General features: G+C 31.0%; 1 protein-coding gene across 12 annotated transcripts in view; it reads left to right on the top strand.

Moving 5' to 3' along the window:
• Positions 1-16858, top strand: part of LOC127721611 (talin-1-like) — a 141738-nt gene that overhangs the window by 113167 nt on the left and 11713 nt on the right. For 9 of the 12 annotated variants that reach the window (XM_052228384.1, XM_052228385.1, XM_052228376.1 and 6 more), the window contains 7 exons: positions 4463-4579; positions 5465-5650; positions 6201-6305; positions 6935-7040; positions 11729-11853; positions 14461-14586; positions 15966-15983. In XM_052228384.1, coding sequence (XP_052084344.1) covers positions 4463-4579; positions 5465-5650; positions 6201-6305; positions 6935-7040; positions 11729-11853; positions 14461-14586; positions 15966-15983 — 783 coding nt within the window. The other 3 variants (XM_052228382.1, XM_052228386.1, XM_052228387.1) reach the window with 3 other exon arrangements.

Here is a 16858-nt window from a genome sequence, read left to right as displayed (position 1 = left end):
TTTTCAAATGCATAAAAAAACAAAACCTTAAAAAAACGAGGGCATTTATGTATATTAATTTTTTTTATGATAGTTGGTGGAGGGGGTCAGCTTGAATTTACTATATTAGATCTATATATTTCATAATCAAGTAGTTAACATATTATTTGTATATTCTTATATTTCTCTGTAGTGAATGATTGTATATCTCTCTATACAATAGATAATCAAACTTTAAAGTAGGGAACTTAGATATAAGATATAAATATAAGTGCATAATTTGAAAAAAAGGCAATTTTCTTAAAGAGGCATCAGTGCTAATTATCACTGAAAATATTTATGTATTGTCTGGTTTTGTCCTTAAATGTGCAACTAAATTAAGGTTAAAGCAAAATAGTTTGTATAACTGTTCAGTTAAATCATCTGAATGAAGAAAGAAAGAAAAATCTATTGCTACTGAATTCAATAATGGAAAAATTTATGGAATCATTTGTTACTAAATTGAAAAAATTCAGCTTACATTTTCAAATGTATCCATCTTAAGTATTTTGTATATTTCTGAAATGAATATATAAAGAAAATTGACAAGGGATGGATAAAACACCATGGATTTTGTGGCACTATTTGCTGTGGTGACCCTTCATAGCAATCTGATTAAAATACAGAATCTATGTCCAAGCTTTGCTGACAAGGATCTGAAAAAACTCTATTCTACTTTCTGTTATAAAGACCTTTTTGTATTCTCTGGTTTTGTCGAATTAATACACACCTTCACAAATTTGAAGGCTGAAATTTCATTGGCTAATGTAAATATTACCAGAACAGAAAGTAGAATGAAGTGTTGTCAGATCCTGGTAAGCAAAGCTTGGACAAAGGATCTGATTTTTAATCAAATTGCCTCATGCTTGGGGCTGTTCCATTAAAATGTATGTGGGAGGGTAGGAAGGGAAGTTTAATTATTGAATGTGGGTCATGGGTCTTTTTGTCAGTATGCGTCTATTACCATTATGCAAAATTATCTAAAAAACGGTTCTTGGTTGTAGGGATATTTTGAAAGTCCTTTCCTACCCTCCCACATACATTTTAATGGAATAGCCCTTACTTTATATCTATGGAAAAACCTAGATGTATATTGGTTATATTTCAGAAAGCAGATTATGTACTGAGTCATATGCCACAGCGGTATCAAATTTCTTGTTCAAGCATGCTCTGAGTGAAAGGGCTTGCAATAATCTGATTGGTAGAAAATTGCCTTACCATATTCCATGCAGGACTAAAAAATTTCAGTGTCTATAGTGAATGTGGTTCATGTGTCATTGTTGCCATGGATGCATTTGTTAACATATACAACTTGGTTTCTCCATAGCAACCATCATGTTAAACCCCTGTTTTTAGTAGAATGGAATCCTGTTTATATAAATGTTTGTGTGCTATGCCAACTTTAAATTTTGTTATTTTCAGTGTCTGTGTTTTTAGCAAAACAATTTTTTCCAATTGTTCGTACTTGTCTTTAAAAAAATGTATTTTTTGGATGAGAAACACCTTTTTATACTTCATCAATCCAAAATGCTTCTTTCTTTTTATGAAAATTGAATAGAGTTTTAACAGACTTTGAACAAAATTTAATGGTGGTATCAGATATTTGCCCATACACATTGTATCAAGGATATACATGCAAAGCAAATTGTAATGAAATTAGTTAGTTCTTGCAAATTAACTTCACTGAAAAAATATCCAGTGTCCAAAAAACAAAGAAAATTTATTGAAATTAAATGTCTGGTTGGAAACCAAAGATTTAGTCGTATCAAGGTCATGTGTATAGTGCTAAAAACTGAGTGGCATACAGCAGTCTTTACAATATACTATTGCAGCCACAGGCCAGACTCTCACAAAAGTGATTTTTTTTGGGTAAAGATGTTGTCAGCCTATTGTCAATACATATCAGTAAATTAGTAAGCCATGGCTGGTGGGCGGGCCTGGCCTGTGGTTGAGTGAAGACTGCTACAACATTTGATACACACAATCTGCAGTGCGTGTATATCCTTTTTGAGTTTGTTACAAATATTATGAAGTGTTATCAGCAGCTTAATTAGTATGTTGTTATTACTAAGATGACTTCTAATACTATCATACTAGGAGATTGATATTGTTGTATTCTGTAGAAAGAATTTAACAATTATCGGTAAACTGGCTATTTTTTTTTCGTTTTTTTTTTTTGTCTCCTTAGCCAGTTTAATACTGAATACTGTAGTCAAAAGAACTTGGATCTTTTTTTCTTCTTCTTCTCTGAAAGACTGTAGTCATATAAAATATTTCCCTTGAATCTCTCCCTTCCAACTGAAAAATGTTTCTATTTCGTAAGTTTAACTGACTGTAATTTGTGTTTCTATTTCGTTATTTAACTGACTGTCATGTGACTAAGCTTGGGAGGGAAAATGATTCTAATTTTTTCGTATTTTTCGCAACCTTTGTATAGGTTATAAAGCATAATAAGGAGTTCTGAAACTTTGTGTCATGATTTTAAAGGAAAAGTATTAAACATATCACTGTACATGCCAATATTGTTATTTGTAGATTATATAATTTGTGGTAGAATGCTTTTGTATGGTACATATCAGTCATTAAATTCATTTTCACGATCTCTTATAATTTCTACGAAATATATTTTAAAATAGGTGAATTAAGTTCAAAATTTTTAAATTTCAAAGTTATTTTTGACTTGTTTTATTTTATTTCAAACATTGTATAAACAAATGAAAAGGTTGATTTAAAGAGTTTATCATTCGTTCATTGATAGAATATTAGGCCTCACTCAGAACTTTTAAACGGCCTGATTTAAATTGGACCAAGTGAAATATTAAATAAAACAGCTTTAGGTTGATTATAGAGGTTTGCTGATAGTCAGCACTTTTGGTCTAAGAATCCAAACAGTTATGTACCAAAAGTAGAGTAATGAGTAAAAATCGTCCTTTATTTATTTTCACTGGAGGTACAAACATTTATAAGAAAATCATTATTCATTATTGGTGATTATTTGTTGTTTTTATATTTTAGATAGTTCAGTGATGGTGCTGTGACAAAAGCATATTTTGTTTGTTCAATTTCTATTTAGCTGCCATTTTTCAGGAATGACATCAAAACAAAAAGAGCCACAAAAAATCTCTTTTTCAAAATTGAAATTGAAAATCTTGTTCTTGACTCTCTTCATTCGAAACATGAAAGCTGTTTTATTTTTCATATGAAATACCCTTTGAAAAAGAAAATTCTTGTTAAAAAAGTTTTTCAATTTTATCATTAACAGTCACATATTTAATTGACTGATAATTTCATTTATAAAGAAAATATAAAAAAAAAGGATACAAACTTTTACAAAAATAAAATAGAAATTTGACAGACAATTATTTGCTTTGTCAATTAATTGTTGTTTCGATTTCTGTAAAATAATATCATTTAATGTTTTTACATAAATGATTAAAAATATTGAGTTTGTTATTGGTTATTAAAGCCTTAATATTTTTTATTTATCTCCTCCTTGTAGATACATTTACACAGAAAAAAAATCACAGGGTTTTTTCTTTTACCCTTTTGAAATAGAAAATAACTTTCTTGTTGATTAAATATTGTATTTACAGTCTTTAGAGGATAAGGCAGGTATTTCTAGACTGGTTGTATGACATTTATATGTCAAGTGTTGGGTGCTTGAGTTCTTTCTCAGTCTTAATTAAAAAGATATCAAGATGAACTTGACCTTCAGAATGTCAAATGTAGCAACTATTTGTCAGTTTCTGAAGAAATGTCCCACTTAGTTTTTCTGTGCTTGTAATAGTTTCCGCCATGGAATTATAGAATTATGCAATACACACTATGAAAAATAACAGTCATCTACACTATAATCAAGTGAAAATATCCATTGCTTACATGTATCAAAATTACACAAGGATAAAAAAAAAAGAAGTTATGTTACCTAAATTTTTTACAGAATCTATTATGTTTATATATTCAGGTTTAAAACAAGATAGATTGTGGATTATAATAGTAATACTTGCTGTTGTCTGCTAATGAAAGGAATAGTCATATAGTATTATCATAAATTGTAAAATTATATGTCTATGTTGGTGAACAGAGTAATTTACTTTGGTGATAATTTTGTTTCCAAGGTAACCTTGTAAGGTATATATAGGTACTGAAATTAGTCGGGAAATCAAAAATATTACCAAAGTGTTTCGGCATACCCAGTTTACCCTTGTATTACTAATTTTTGGACATAAGAAAATTTTCAAAATGTGAGGATGGCCACAAATTCTATGGCCATTTTCAGTATGTTTAATTCAAGTGAAAATCTAAGATAAAATTTAAATAGATTGAAATAACCAGGGGGCACTGTAAGATGCAATTTTATACTACGAATACTTTTAAAAAAATTCAAACAATGGAGATAAAAAAAAATATTTATGTATTTAAGAAGAGTTATTTCCCTTTTTAGGTAATGGTAACAAATGTGACATCCCTGCTGAAAACAGTCAAGACAGTGGAGGATGAGGCTTCCAGAGGTACACAGGCTCTAGAGGGTACAATTGAGGCCATCAACCAAGAAATAAAGGTGAGTATTCCCCCCTTTCTAAAAGTAAAGAACAGATAAGGTTATGGAGAACACATTTTAGGCCATTACCTCAAAACTAGATAAGTTATCTCCCCTTATAAACAGGATTTTAATCAAACACATTTAAATCAAAAAGACACCTTGAAGTCACTTAACAGTCTTTAGTAATATGTTATAGTGTGTCTTTTTATGTTGTAAATGTTTCACTACTGTCTCAGGTTAGGGCGAAGGTTGACGCCTGTTAAAACGTTTAAACCCACTGCATTTTTATGCACCTGTCCTAAGTCAGTAGCCTGCTGTTCAGTGGTTGTCATTTGTTGGTGTGGTTCATAAGTGTTTCTCGTTTCTCGTTTTTCATATAGATTAGACCGTTAGTTTTCCTGTTTGAATTGTTTTACACTTGTCATTTTGGGGCCCTTTATAGTTTGCTGTTTGGTGTGAGCCAAGGCTCTGTGTTGAAGGCTGTACTTTGACCGATAATTGTTAACTTTTTACACATTGCGACTTGGATGGAGAGTTGTCTCATTGGCGCTCATACCATATCTTCTTATTTATATTTAGTAATAAACTATTAATTATACAAATGTTATAGTTCCTGCACTGTATTAAAGCTCAGGAAGGTTTAGTGGAGGTCATCACCTTATATAAATAGCCTGCCAAATGTGTACAGGTCATAAACCTGTTACTGCCGAAACCATCATGTACAAATGTGTGTTGCCCTGAAACATTCACTTAGTTAGAAATTTCTTTTTTAGAAGTGAAAATTGTAAATTATTATATATTAAAACATTTTAAAGGCATAACAATGTTTTAAAATGTATAATAATGTACTAATCCAGAAATATGAGTGTTAACCTAATAGTTTGAAATTTCTTTACATTCCAGGCTTATGATAGTACACCAGGCACAGACAAGAAAGCCTCTGCAGAAGATCTGATACGCTTGACCAAACCTATTACCATGGCAACAGCCAAAGCAGTTGCTGCTGGTAACTCCTGTAGACAGGAAGATGTCATCGTGGCAGCCAACATGGGAAGAAAAGCAGTGTTTGATTTATTAGGTGTTTGTAAGGTAGGTCATGTGCCTCATATGTAATACAATTAAGGGGTCATTCTGCTAATAGAAGGACATTTCTCGAGATATAAATCAAAACTGATACTAGCGTCTATTGCAAATGTTCATCAAGAGTTGATTTACTGATTGAAATGTTTCATTGAATGTTTTGTGTGTCCTTTTTTACCTACTTACTTAGTCTTAATTATGCCATTTTGGCACATAAAATTAGGACCATTTGCCTCTGCTCATCTCTGTATAAAAGGCACCATAGAAACATAGATGTCCTTTATACAGACTGTAAAACATTATTGACAAGGACTATATTTAATTAGGCTTTTGCTAGTCAGCTTTCATATTTTCCACATTGGTTGAACATAATACAATTGTATAGTATGCATTGGTTTTACACATGATCTTTTTTAAGGGATAAATTGTCACCATGTCTTCCAAATTTCCTTTGTTTATGACAATGTTGGAATTTTTATGCAACTGAAATCTTAGTATTATGATATTGTTTTTGTTCATAGTGAATGGACACTTGTATAATTTTGAGTTTTTATTGCAGGCTGCTGCATTAACAGCCGAGACAACAGAGACAAGACAGAGAACTGTTAGAGCAGGACATGCTGCTGCCGTAACTTATAATGAACTGTTACGGCAAGTTCACACTGTAAGTATAGGGAACCAGTCTTTTACAATGTTCAACTAATATAATTCTTATAAAAATCATACAAAGCTATACATGATTGTATATATAAAAAAAGAGAAGTTTTCATGCCCCTGCCGTCACCGGAGGGGGCAATAAGTGTTAGTTACCCTTGTCCAACCGTACGTACGTTCCAAAATTGGTTTCCATTCTCTAACTTTAGTTTGCCTCAACCAAATGTTATGAAATTTAAACACAATGCTTATTACCACAAAATACAGATCAAGTTCGAATTTGTGTGGCGTCAATTTTACCGTTCTTGGGTTATGCCCCTTATTTATGTTATATGTTAGCGGGGGCATTATCTGTGTCCCATGGACACATTTTCCATTTATTTAAAACTGCATTGTTAAATTTAAATTAAAGAGTAGATGAACACTTTAAAAATTGCTTCAAAGAAAATGTCTGAGCTACTTTCCACAATAAAGTACAATTCTAAAAAATGTTTTTCTTATACATGCTATGACACTTGTGATATGATTCTATTTAGGAAACACAACATGTTTTCTTCTGCAATTTAAATATGTACCAGATTTTGAGGAGTATTTCTTCTGACGACAGTGATATCTGAATTTTGTGTGTTTCCTTTTCAGTGTGTGCAGAAACCTACTGCGGAGGCAAAACAGAGCCTGATCAATATATCTCGACAAGTGGCTAACTCAGTCACAGAAATAGTTCACTCAGCAGAAGTTATCAAAGGTTTGTCTTATATCATACTGTTTTTACCATACCTCCTTGGGGCTGTTCCTTAGAAACATACATGGTACCTAGGGGAGGCACCTTGAAATATTTATTATTAGATACATTTTTTTGTGTGCAGTTAAAATGTAAATTTCTTAATTTGCCTCTTTGGGTGGTCTTCCCTATTTTTGAAGTGCCTTCACTGAGAACCATGTGTGTTTTAATGGTACAGCCCTTAGCTCTTCCTCAAATGTCCCTGTGTTTTATCCAGATTTAACTGTGTGAAATGGGAAGAAGTTTTTTTATTTGACCTTAGTAAAGGTTTTGGACAAAGATAATTTAGTACAAGATGTACATTATGAAAAGAATAATAAATGTAGTACAGGATATACAATATAAAAATAATTTAGGCACAAGAGATGTGTTATAAAAAAATGACTGAATAGCAAGATGTTCATCATATTTATTTCTTGAATACTTCTGATCTTATATTTTAATTTGATAAATAAGAAATATTTTAACCTTTCAGTAAAAAAATAAATCATTCCAAAACATGAATTTAAAAATTTGATACGTAGACTAAGGATATATTTAACATGGCTTTATTATATTGTTTTGTGTTGAGGAATTGTTTATTTGAATTCAGCATGAGATTGATGCTTGACGCTTCACGATTTACAATGCTTATAAGCTGCTAAAGTCTTGTAATATTGATCATGGTCATTTCATATACATCTTATTTCTGATAGGACTCTTTTTTTTTTAGCATTTATTAATAGACAGAACAGCAGACGTTAATAAAAAAATATAAAAAGCTTTAACTATTGTGTGCATTCTTTTTCTTCTTATTACAAAGTAAAGAATAGATTTCTCGACTTATTTCTGGTAGGACATATGGTTTTATTAATGGAATAAACAGCAGATCTTAATAATATAAAATTTCTCTTGCTTTTTCTTATGTTTGATTTCCTATTTTTCTTGTGGCAATGCTAAAAATGATTTCTTACTTATTTCGTTTCAAAACTCTATTTTGTATGTGATATAACAGAAATGATCAAATTAAGAAATATAGTTAATAATTTTTTTTATGGAAGCATTTTCTCCATGATTTTTAAAAATAACTAACCCCCCAAAAAAGAAGAATTAAATTCTTAATAAGATTAACAATAATTAATTAGAATGTATTAAGAGCTTATTTACATTAATTACTGCAGATTTTCCCATTGCCTCATTCTATCATTTGTGTCTTGTGTTTGACGATTTTATGTGTGCACACTTTTGTTTTGTTCTACGAGACCACATGCTTTCCTTTTGTTTTTAGTCAATAATATGTACGATAGAAGTAAAGGAGTGCCGCGAGCAGTTTTCTTGGGTAATTTTTGTTTTGCACGCAGTCATTTTACGTTGTTTTTAATACCAAAGTAGATCCTTTAGACAGCCCCCCATAAGATCAGCACGATTTGTTTTTGTTGCTGTGGTTTTATATACATTCGTCACAATTTTGATATTTTCCCGTACAAAAAGTATTTTCCTAATTGTTATGATATATTATTGTAATTCTACTTCATATTTATTTGTTAGCCTTACTCATAGGTAGGTGTAAATCCAATTCCCTTTCCCATCAAATATTGTTGACATGTTGTTATTATATTTTAATATAAATATCTTATTTATTATATAATTTATTTAGCCATTTTTTAATTTAAAAAAAAAAATAAAATATATTTGTTGTCGATTGTTTTAATGCGCTATTCTATTCTTTTAAGTTTGTAAAAATGGCCACAAGTAGCTAAATTCTGGCTTTATAAATTTGATCTCAATTGATTGGATTATCTCCCATATATTGAAGAGATGTCTTTTCTTTGTTACTGTTATGTATGTAATTTTGTAAAATTTGACGTGTTCAGGCCATTCCATTAAGCATTGTTTCTCAAGCCCCACTATCATTGAAATTATTGTGCATCTAAAATTTAAAAAGAAATTCTGATCAAAGTCTTTTATTTCAAATTTCACCACAAGTTAACATGATGTCTTTCAATGAAATAAGTAGAAATGTTGATAATTTTCAATATTTTGAGTTTTCAAAATAATGTATCACAATGTTCTTGAGAAATATTACAAAAATTGGACAGGACTCCAAAGGTGTCAACATTTTGTTTTTCCATAAGCTTTACTGTTTTTAAATGATCCATTGAGGAGACCAGAAAATGTTCACATTGAAAATAGAATAAAACAAAATAAATTTTAAAAAAACAGGTACTCGCCTGCACAATTGGTTTGAGAAACAACTTTTATTTTCGAAAGGCCTTAAGTGTAATGATTAATGATTTTACTGCTGATTGTGTTTAAAGCTTGATTTTTTGCGTTCAATGAACATTTCTTAATGGTTAAAAGAACTTCAGTTTATTTTTAACACCTTTCATTTGAACAAATATTTCATATGATCATCATTGTATATATTTTTATCATCAGGCATGTGTTTCCCAAAAAATGTTATGTCTGAAATAAGAAATGTTCAATTGTTTGTGACGTACATGTGATTTTAATCAAAAGATCTCTTGTGATTCTGAAAATTCTTTTGTCATTGAAAGAAAAACCATTTGAACAATACTTTAAGATTATATATACTATAAATGAAATTATATTGAATCTAAATATCTATGCAATATTATTATCATATTTCCTACATACAGCAAACCATATGGGTTGGTGAATTTATCACAACTAACTGTCTATTATAAAAAGCCTTATTTTTAGATGCGCTTAAGTAAATTACCATTAAGTAGAATGCAGTGGTTTCATTAAATGATGAAGGTACCAGTTTATATGGCTGTAGCAAAAGTTGCTAATTTAACAATTCAACATTTGTTGATGTCAAAAGTAATTGGAATATATATTTCATTGAGAAATTAAAATTTTTGTCATGAAATAAATCCATTAGATAATAATGAACCCACACATTCTAATTCTTTTTCAGATAGAAAGTTTTATTGCTTTTTTTTTTTAACTCTTTTTTAGAAATTAGTATGAAAAAGACTTACTATTAATTTGCCTTAGCGATCTGAAATAGTCAGTGATATGATATATATGACATGAGAGAATGGCTGTGGTCAATCTATATATAATTTGATTATTTTCCTCCACAGCCAACAATGAAATAAGATGGTCATATATCGTCCCAGGTAACCAATACGGAATGCCGATTGTTACTGGTTCCCTGTTTAGTGGTTATGGCCATGGAAAGTGATTAAATTTTTTTCTTAGATAACCTCAGACATTTTTTAATATTGTCTTCCTTAAGAAGTGAAAATATTGTCATTCTTGAATGACGGGTGAATGCCTTTCCATGGCCATGTAATGATCTTCAAAGTTTAAGGGAACCAGTCTGAATGCCAGTAGGATAGTTGAGTTCTTTCCCCTTTGATGTTGTTGATTAGTTTTGAAGAAAGTCTTAATAGGATATTAATCTAATAATACTTAAGAAGGTCAAAAATACAATTAAAAACAAAATATGATCAGTGCAACAGATCACTGAAGATCAGTTTACAGTTACTGCGGTCACTGTTGTCCTGTGTCTGTCCAACCGTAAAATGCCACAAGACCCAGTGCTTGTGACAATACAATTGCTTTTTTTTTAAGTTCAAGGTGTGAATTTCAATTTGAAAGCTGGCAAAAGATTTATTTGTTGATTATCTTCCAAACTGTTAAATACAGTGAGTCTAATGAAGAGAAGTTTGAAGCATGAATCCATTTAATGTCCTGAAGTAATTGTACTGTATGCTTTTCTTACTAACAGTTACATTAAGTGTTTCGTAATGATGTTTATTAATGCATATACGATTTAAGTCAGAATGTTAGCAGAGAGTACCTTTTACAGTTTATATCCTTTGAAGTCCTTGACCTTTGTTTTGACCTTTGATACACAGAGGAATACATTCATTGGTTGTAATCGATAAAAAAAAATTGCCTAATGCATATGCATCTGATATTAACATTGCTCAATATTTCATATTTTCGTAAAGTTGCCCTATAATTCTGCATGAGTTATTTCTGGCATCAGAAATACACAGTATGTTGTTGAATGATGTTAAACCCTACACAAAAATAAGTGTCCAATCCCATCAAAACCAACCATGGCATGCTTTATTGATTGACCATAATGTTAACAGCATGAATTTCCTCTGTAGATGTTCAATGCTACAAAGCAATGGATTCAGAAATTTATTAAATTTCATCCTCATAATTTATATTGGACAGTTTTAGCCTCCTCTTGAAAGACATCTTACCTTATTAAACAACCATTGAAAACATTTCACTTTTTATGATTAGGATTGTGGGTAATTTTGTTGTGTTTACATCATAGTGAAGATAACGTGTAGCGATTGGTTGCATATTCTTTGTTTAGGAGGTTCTTAAACTAATCTTTCCTTGTAAGCAGTGGAAAATATTTCCTAGAATGCATTAGATTGTGAAATGGTGTCCATAGTAGAAGCACATAGATGAATATTTTTTTTTTGTCTGAGCTTCAAAATGAACTTAATAGATGTTGTTATAAGATGAGAAATAATAAAATGGGCTAAGTTCTATTGAAATGTGTTCACAACGAATTCTTTAACATTCATGTAAAGGACTGGATATGTATATACACTTTGGTAATGTGATGAAAGAAGTTAGATATTAATTTAACATATCATGTATATTTTTAGGCTCTGATTGGGTCGATCCAGAAGACCCTACTGTGATAGCGGAGAATGAATTACTAGGGGCAGCTAACTCTATTGAAGCCGCTGCTAAAAAATTGGCATTACTTAAACCAAGACAGAAAGTCAGGGTAAGGTATTTAACACACCATGGATTCGTTATTGTTTTAGGGATACTAATTTTCGTGGATTTGAATACAACACAATACAAATGATCTTTAGACCTGTATGCAGAATTTGTCCAGAATTTTTAAATCGAGTATCAACAAAATATTTTTTTTCAATCCACGAAAATTTGTTTCCACTAAAAAAGAATGAATTCACAGTAATCTATACAAGGAACTTAGTTATTGTTCACTTACATCACTAACTCAATAAGTCTGTTGCTGGGGTGTTTATAATTAAGTTGACTTTAAGGTATTTTGTTATTTTGTTGGATGGATAGTTTGGCAGCCAGCATTACATGCATAATTTAATAGGACTAATGTACAAAAAACAAACACTAATCGATTTGTAGGTTAGGCCAGGTGTTTATAATGTAAAACTGGGCATACTTTTTTGGTGCAACAACAGGCCACTTTTAATACCTCTTTCTTAAGACTTTAACTCTCAATCCCCGATAACAATTTGATCAAAACAATTTTTTTTATCTTTCATCGTCGAACAGATTTGTCCCTTAAGATGGGGTTTACTCCTGGGAGGGGAAGGGTTTTAATGAAACCATTATTTAGAAATAGTTGCATTTCTATATATTCATACATGCTACAATGTCCTATAGTTGTTAACTACTACGACATTTGGTGGAGAGTTGTCTCATTGGCAACATACCACATCTTCTTATTTTTATATATTGTCTTGCGTGTTCGGTATGATGGGTAGATTATGATTGAATATGGAGAAAAATGGTTGTGCTTGTTACCTTGGTTACTTGATTTTATGATTTTGATGAGTCATGTTGGTTTAAGATTTGGTTAACTATTTAGCCATGTTGTACTGTATAAAAGTTAAGAAGAAGAGGATAATGTTTTTAAATTATTCTTGGATTAAGTCGCACTGTAGATTATGTTTGATTGTATTTCACTGTATACTACTAACATTGGTGATGGATAACTGCTAACTACTGTCAGATATGTTTGATATATTTGGTGGTAGATTATAGTCACCGAGTATCAAACATGTCATGACAGTGGCAAGCGTATAACAGCGGTGGTGGGTTGTTTGTAGTGGAGAATAGTAGTCACGTTCTGCAGAAAAGAAGGGTTGTGATTAAAGAGGGACTAATTTCTACAGAGGTGATTAGTTGTTTGTAATCAGAAAAGTCATCAACTTCTACAGAGGTGATTTGTTGTTTGCAGTCGAGAATAGTCATCAACTTTTATAGAGGTGTTGAGTTGTGATAGACGGGCCAAGTTCTACACAGGTGATGGGTTGTTTGTAGTCCGAAATAGTGGCCAACATCTACAGATGTGGTGGGTTGTGATTATAGACAGGCCAAGTTCTACAGAGCTGGTGGGTTGTTATTATAGACAGACCAAGTTCTACAGAGGTGGTGGGTTGTAATTATAGAGGGGCCAAGTTCTTCAGAGGTGATGGGTTGTTTTTGTTGAGAACAGTCGTAATCTTCTACAGAGGTGTTGGGTTTTAATTATAAATGGATATAATTAGTTTGTTCTTATTAGAAAATGTCAATAACTAAGTAGTCTGTAGTTTGAAGTTAGATGTAAATTGTCAGTGTTTTATTTTAGCTGAAATCATTGTTATTTACATGGGTAAGTGTTCACTTCAAATAATCACATCAAGCAAATTCTTAGTAAACTATTAGAAATCAGAAAAAACTATGAAAGATTTTGCTTCGAAAAGGACCTTAACTTTTTCTAGTTCATTCCTGATATCCTTTGATAATTTTCAAAACTTAAAGATTTTCTAAGTCTTCTATAAAACAGGCGTGATGTTTTTGATCGAGTTGTCAAAAATCTTCAGTGGATAACATTCAGCTTCTTGATAAGATAACATAAAATTTGACAAATGTGTCTAAATTGATTGAAAAGTAAAATAGTTTTGGTAACACTTTGTTGTGATTATTTGGGAGAAAAAAAATCTTGATGTATAAGGACCTTTCCAGCATTTTCTGGTGAACCATCATGTCCCATGCTTTTTGATATTATTTATTTTGGGTTTTTTTCCTCAGAATGTGGAAAACAGGATTTTATTCTACGCTTCCCCTTATCTTGGAGGTTATTCTTAACTCCTTTTTGTAAGTAAATATTTGAAAATTTCTGCTTCATATTTACCATATATCTTTATATATTGATTATTGAATTGTTGAGATTTTTAAATATAAGATGTTTGAATTGAAATGAACCGACAAAAAGACTCATATTTATGTCGTTTGAAGCAGGCTCAATTTGATGTAAACAGATTATTGGCAAAAATGGTTATTTTATTGACGTAAGTAAAATACCCCACCTCCAAATTAATTTTTTTAAATTCCAAGTTCTCATTGGTTTAATAGTCTTAACTAAATTAAACTAACTTATAGTCAGAATTTGGAAAAAAATCTTGCTAAATCATGTTGGTTTATAGTGTCGAAAGTCCCTGGTATCTATTCCTCAAAGGAAAAAGTTATCTGCTTTTTTTTCCTTCTATTTTTACTAAAAAAACTGTCTTTGAGATTATGAACAAGAAACAAGGTTAACATGTTCTGTTTTGTTCATTATGATTCTATCTTGTATTTTTAGGAAGCTGACATGAGTCTGAACTTTGAAGAACAGATCTTAGATGCTGCTAAATCCATTGCAGCGGCCACAGCGGCTCTTGTAAAGTCAGCATCAGCGGCACAAAAAGAATTAGTGGCACAAGGAAAGGTAAATAGTCCTTATTTTACGATATATCTGTCATAATTATTTTTTAGTTTCTTATAATTTGGTGTATTTCATCACTACAAGGCCAGTAGGTTTATCATTACAACATCTTAAAAGTGAATTTGGAAGATTCCCAGTTTTAAAGATTAGCTTACAATAAAATTTATGTTAGCACATAGAAAGATCTAAATCATGTTTCACAAGTTGTTTTGTAAAGTAGATTTGAAAAGAAGTATGTTCTTTCTAAATTTTACTTCCAACTATTTAAGTAAAAAAAAATAACGAAACAAGTTGATCATTTGTGAGCAGGGTTCCTAGAACATTTAGTTGTGTACTTCTGGTCAAAATTCTTAGAAGCATGGTGACATTATACAGCTTTTTTTTTCATACTAATGTTGTCTCTGTGTTTGACTTACACAAGAAAAAGGTACATGATGTTTGCATGTCTTAGAACAATGGTACCTTATAATTGCTCTGAAGCATGAAGATCTGAAGATTTGAGAAACAAAAGTTGCAATACCTGCTTTTACCCGTAGAATGCTTATATTTCTGTTCAACCTATTTTGGTCTGTTTTGTAAGTTTAGTAAATTTAAGAATCCAGTACCAGATAGACTATAGTACCAGACCATATCAGACATCCCAAAATTAGAAAGTTTAGAAAAAAGTGTCAGTATAGAATTCCTAATGATAGTTCAACTTTTCTATTCATTGTTTTTGTTTTAATTTGTACTAGTAACATTTAGACCCTTGATTAACTAAGAAAGGTCTATGAAAATTTATCATTTATTAACAAACCGGGTCTACCCTAACATATACATATGTTCATTCCAGTGATAGACCTGTTCTTTTAACAATAACACTGGTCATGTGACCCTCCTTCTCTAAAGTTTGAAAGCAAATCTTTAACACATTGTATGAAATAATATTTCAGCCAGTAGACCTGATGCCTGCAGCTTTACTGAAAGGCCTGTTTAGAACAGTTAAAGTTTAATGGCGATGGCCAAGGTTTCTGTGAACTACTTGTTAGTACAGATAAAAAAAAATGTTCATTTGAAGCAGTGAAAGCAGTCATCTCTGCAGAAATTATTCTATTCCACTTTTAGCGTAGTTCAAATAATGGCAATCTAATACCGTCCATTACAATTTCCTTATTATACATAAGAAATAACTTTTTGTAGACATTTCAGCTTTTACTTTTGATGTGCAAAATGATTTCTATTTGTGCACCAGCCCTTTTAGTTTAAAACTGGTTTGTATTATTGATAAGTCAAAAGACATATTTAAGTTGATTACTGTACATGATCTTTCTTCTTGTTTTATTATGAATGATTGCCTGTTAGTATATTAACTGTGATTAGAAGTTAACATTACTGCTTTTCAGATCCGTACTAGAAAAGAGGTAAAATTATAACACGCTTTGTAGTGGTGGTGTGCTTTGCAATTGTATTTTTATAAAAATGGCAGAGGGTTTATAAAAATAGCTGTGTAAATAAGGAATATTAATCAATAGAGGAAGCTAGCTTGTATCAAAGGGATTATCTCAAGATGGATGGTTTTCACCTTGATATTTTCTGGAAAATATACATTTAGATATATCCCTTCTATTAAATACTTTAAAGGAAAAAAAGTCATCTAGAATATAGGCTGAGGAATCCTGCAATGGTGTTTTCCTAAGGTCATCTCAGAATGGCAGGAAACAATTCATTGACAATTCACTTTTCATTTTGAGATAGTCCCTACTTATCTATAGGTTCATCAAGTGATTTAAAAATTTGGTTGTAGACAAGTACTTAGATTTGCAGGGACAGTCTTCACTGTTTTCTTTAAAGTAATAGTACTAAGAGTAGAGATGTGTTTTAGTCTTGCTTATGTAAAATCATTCTTCTTGCTGTTGTTTCATGATTTTCATGAGATTATACAGATACTGATTATTTAAATCTATTGCAAACCAAGTATTGTCAAGTGGAAGAAAATTCTTGGCATAAAATTGCATGAATTCACAATGATCTAAAAGCTTCCAACAATAATCTGCTTTCTCTTTTAAAATGCATACCACTTGAAAAAAAAATTGGAGGAGAAGGGGAGAGGGAAAAAGGGAAGGGGGTGTTGCAGTACCAGTGGTCAAAACCAGTTTGTGATTTAAAAAAATTCTCTTTTACATTTACAGGCAAAATGTTTGACTTCAACTTTATTTTTGCCTTTTTTACAAAAAATCAAATAAAGTAAGCTTTTCAAAATGGTCAATATATAAACTACTGTAACTGGAAATGGTAA

This window comes from Mytilus californianus, unplaced genomic scaffold, assembly GCF_021869535.1.
Source record: "Mytilus californianus isolate M0D057914Y unplaced genomic scaffold, xbMytCali1.0.p SCAF_12, whole genome shotgun sequence".
Lineage (NCBI taxonomy): Eukaryota > Metazoa > Mollusca > Bivalvia > Mytilida > Mytilidae > Mytilus > Mytilus californianus.
The sequence above is the reverse complement of the archived record's forward strand: the minus strand, read 5'-3'. Positions and strand labels throughout refer to the sequence as shown.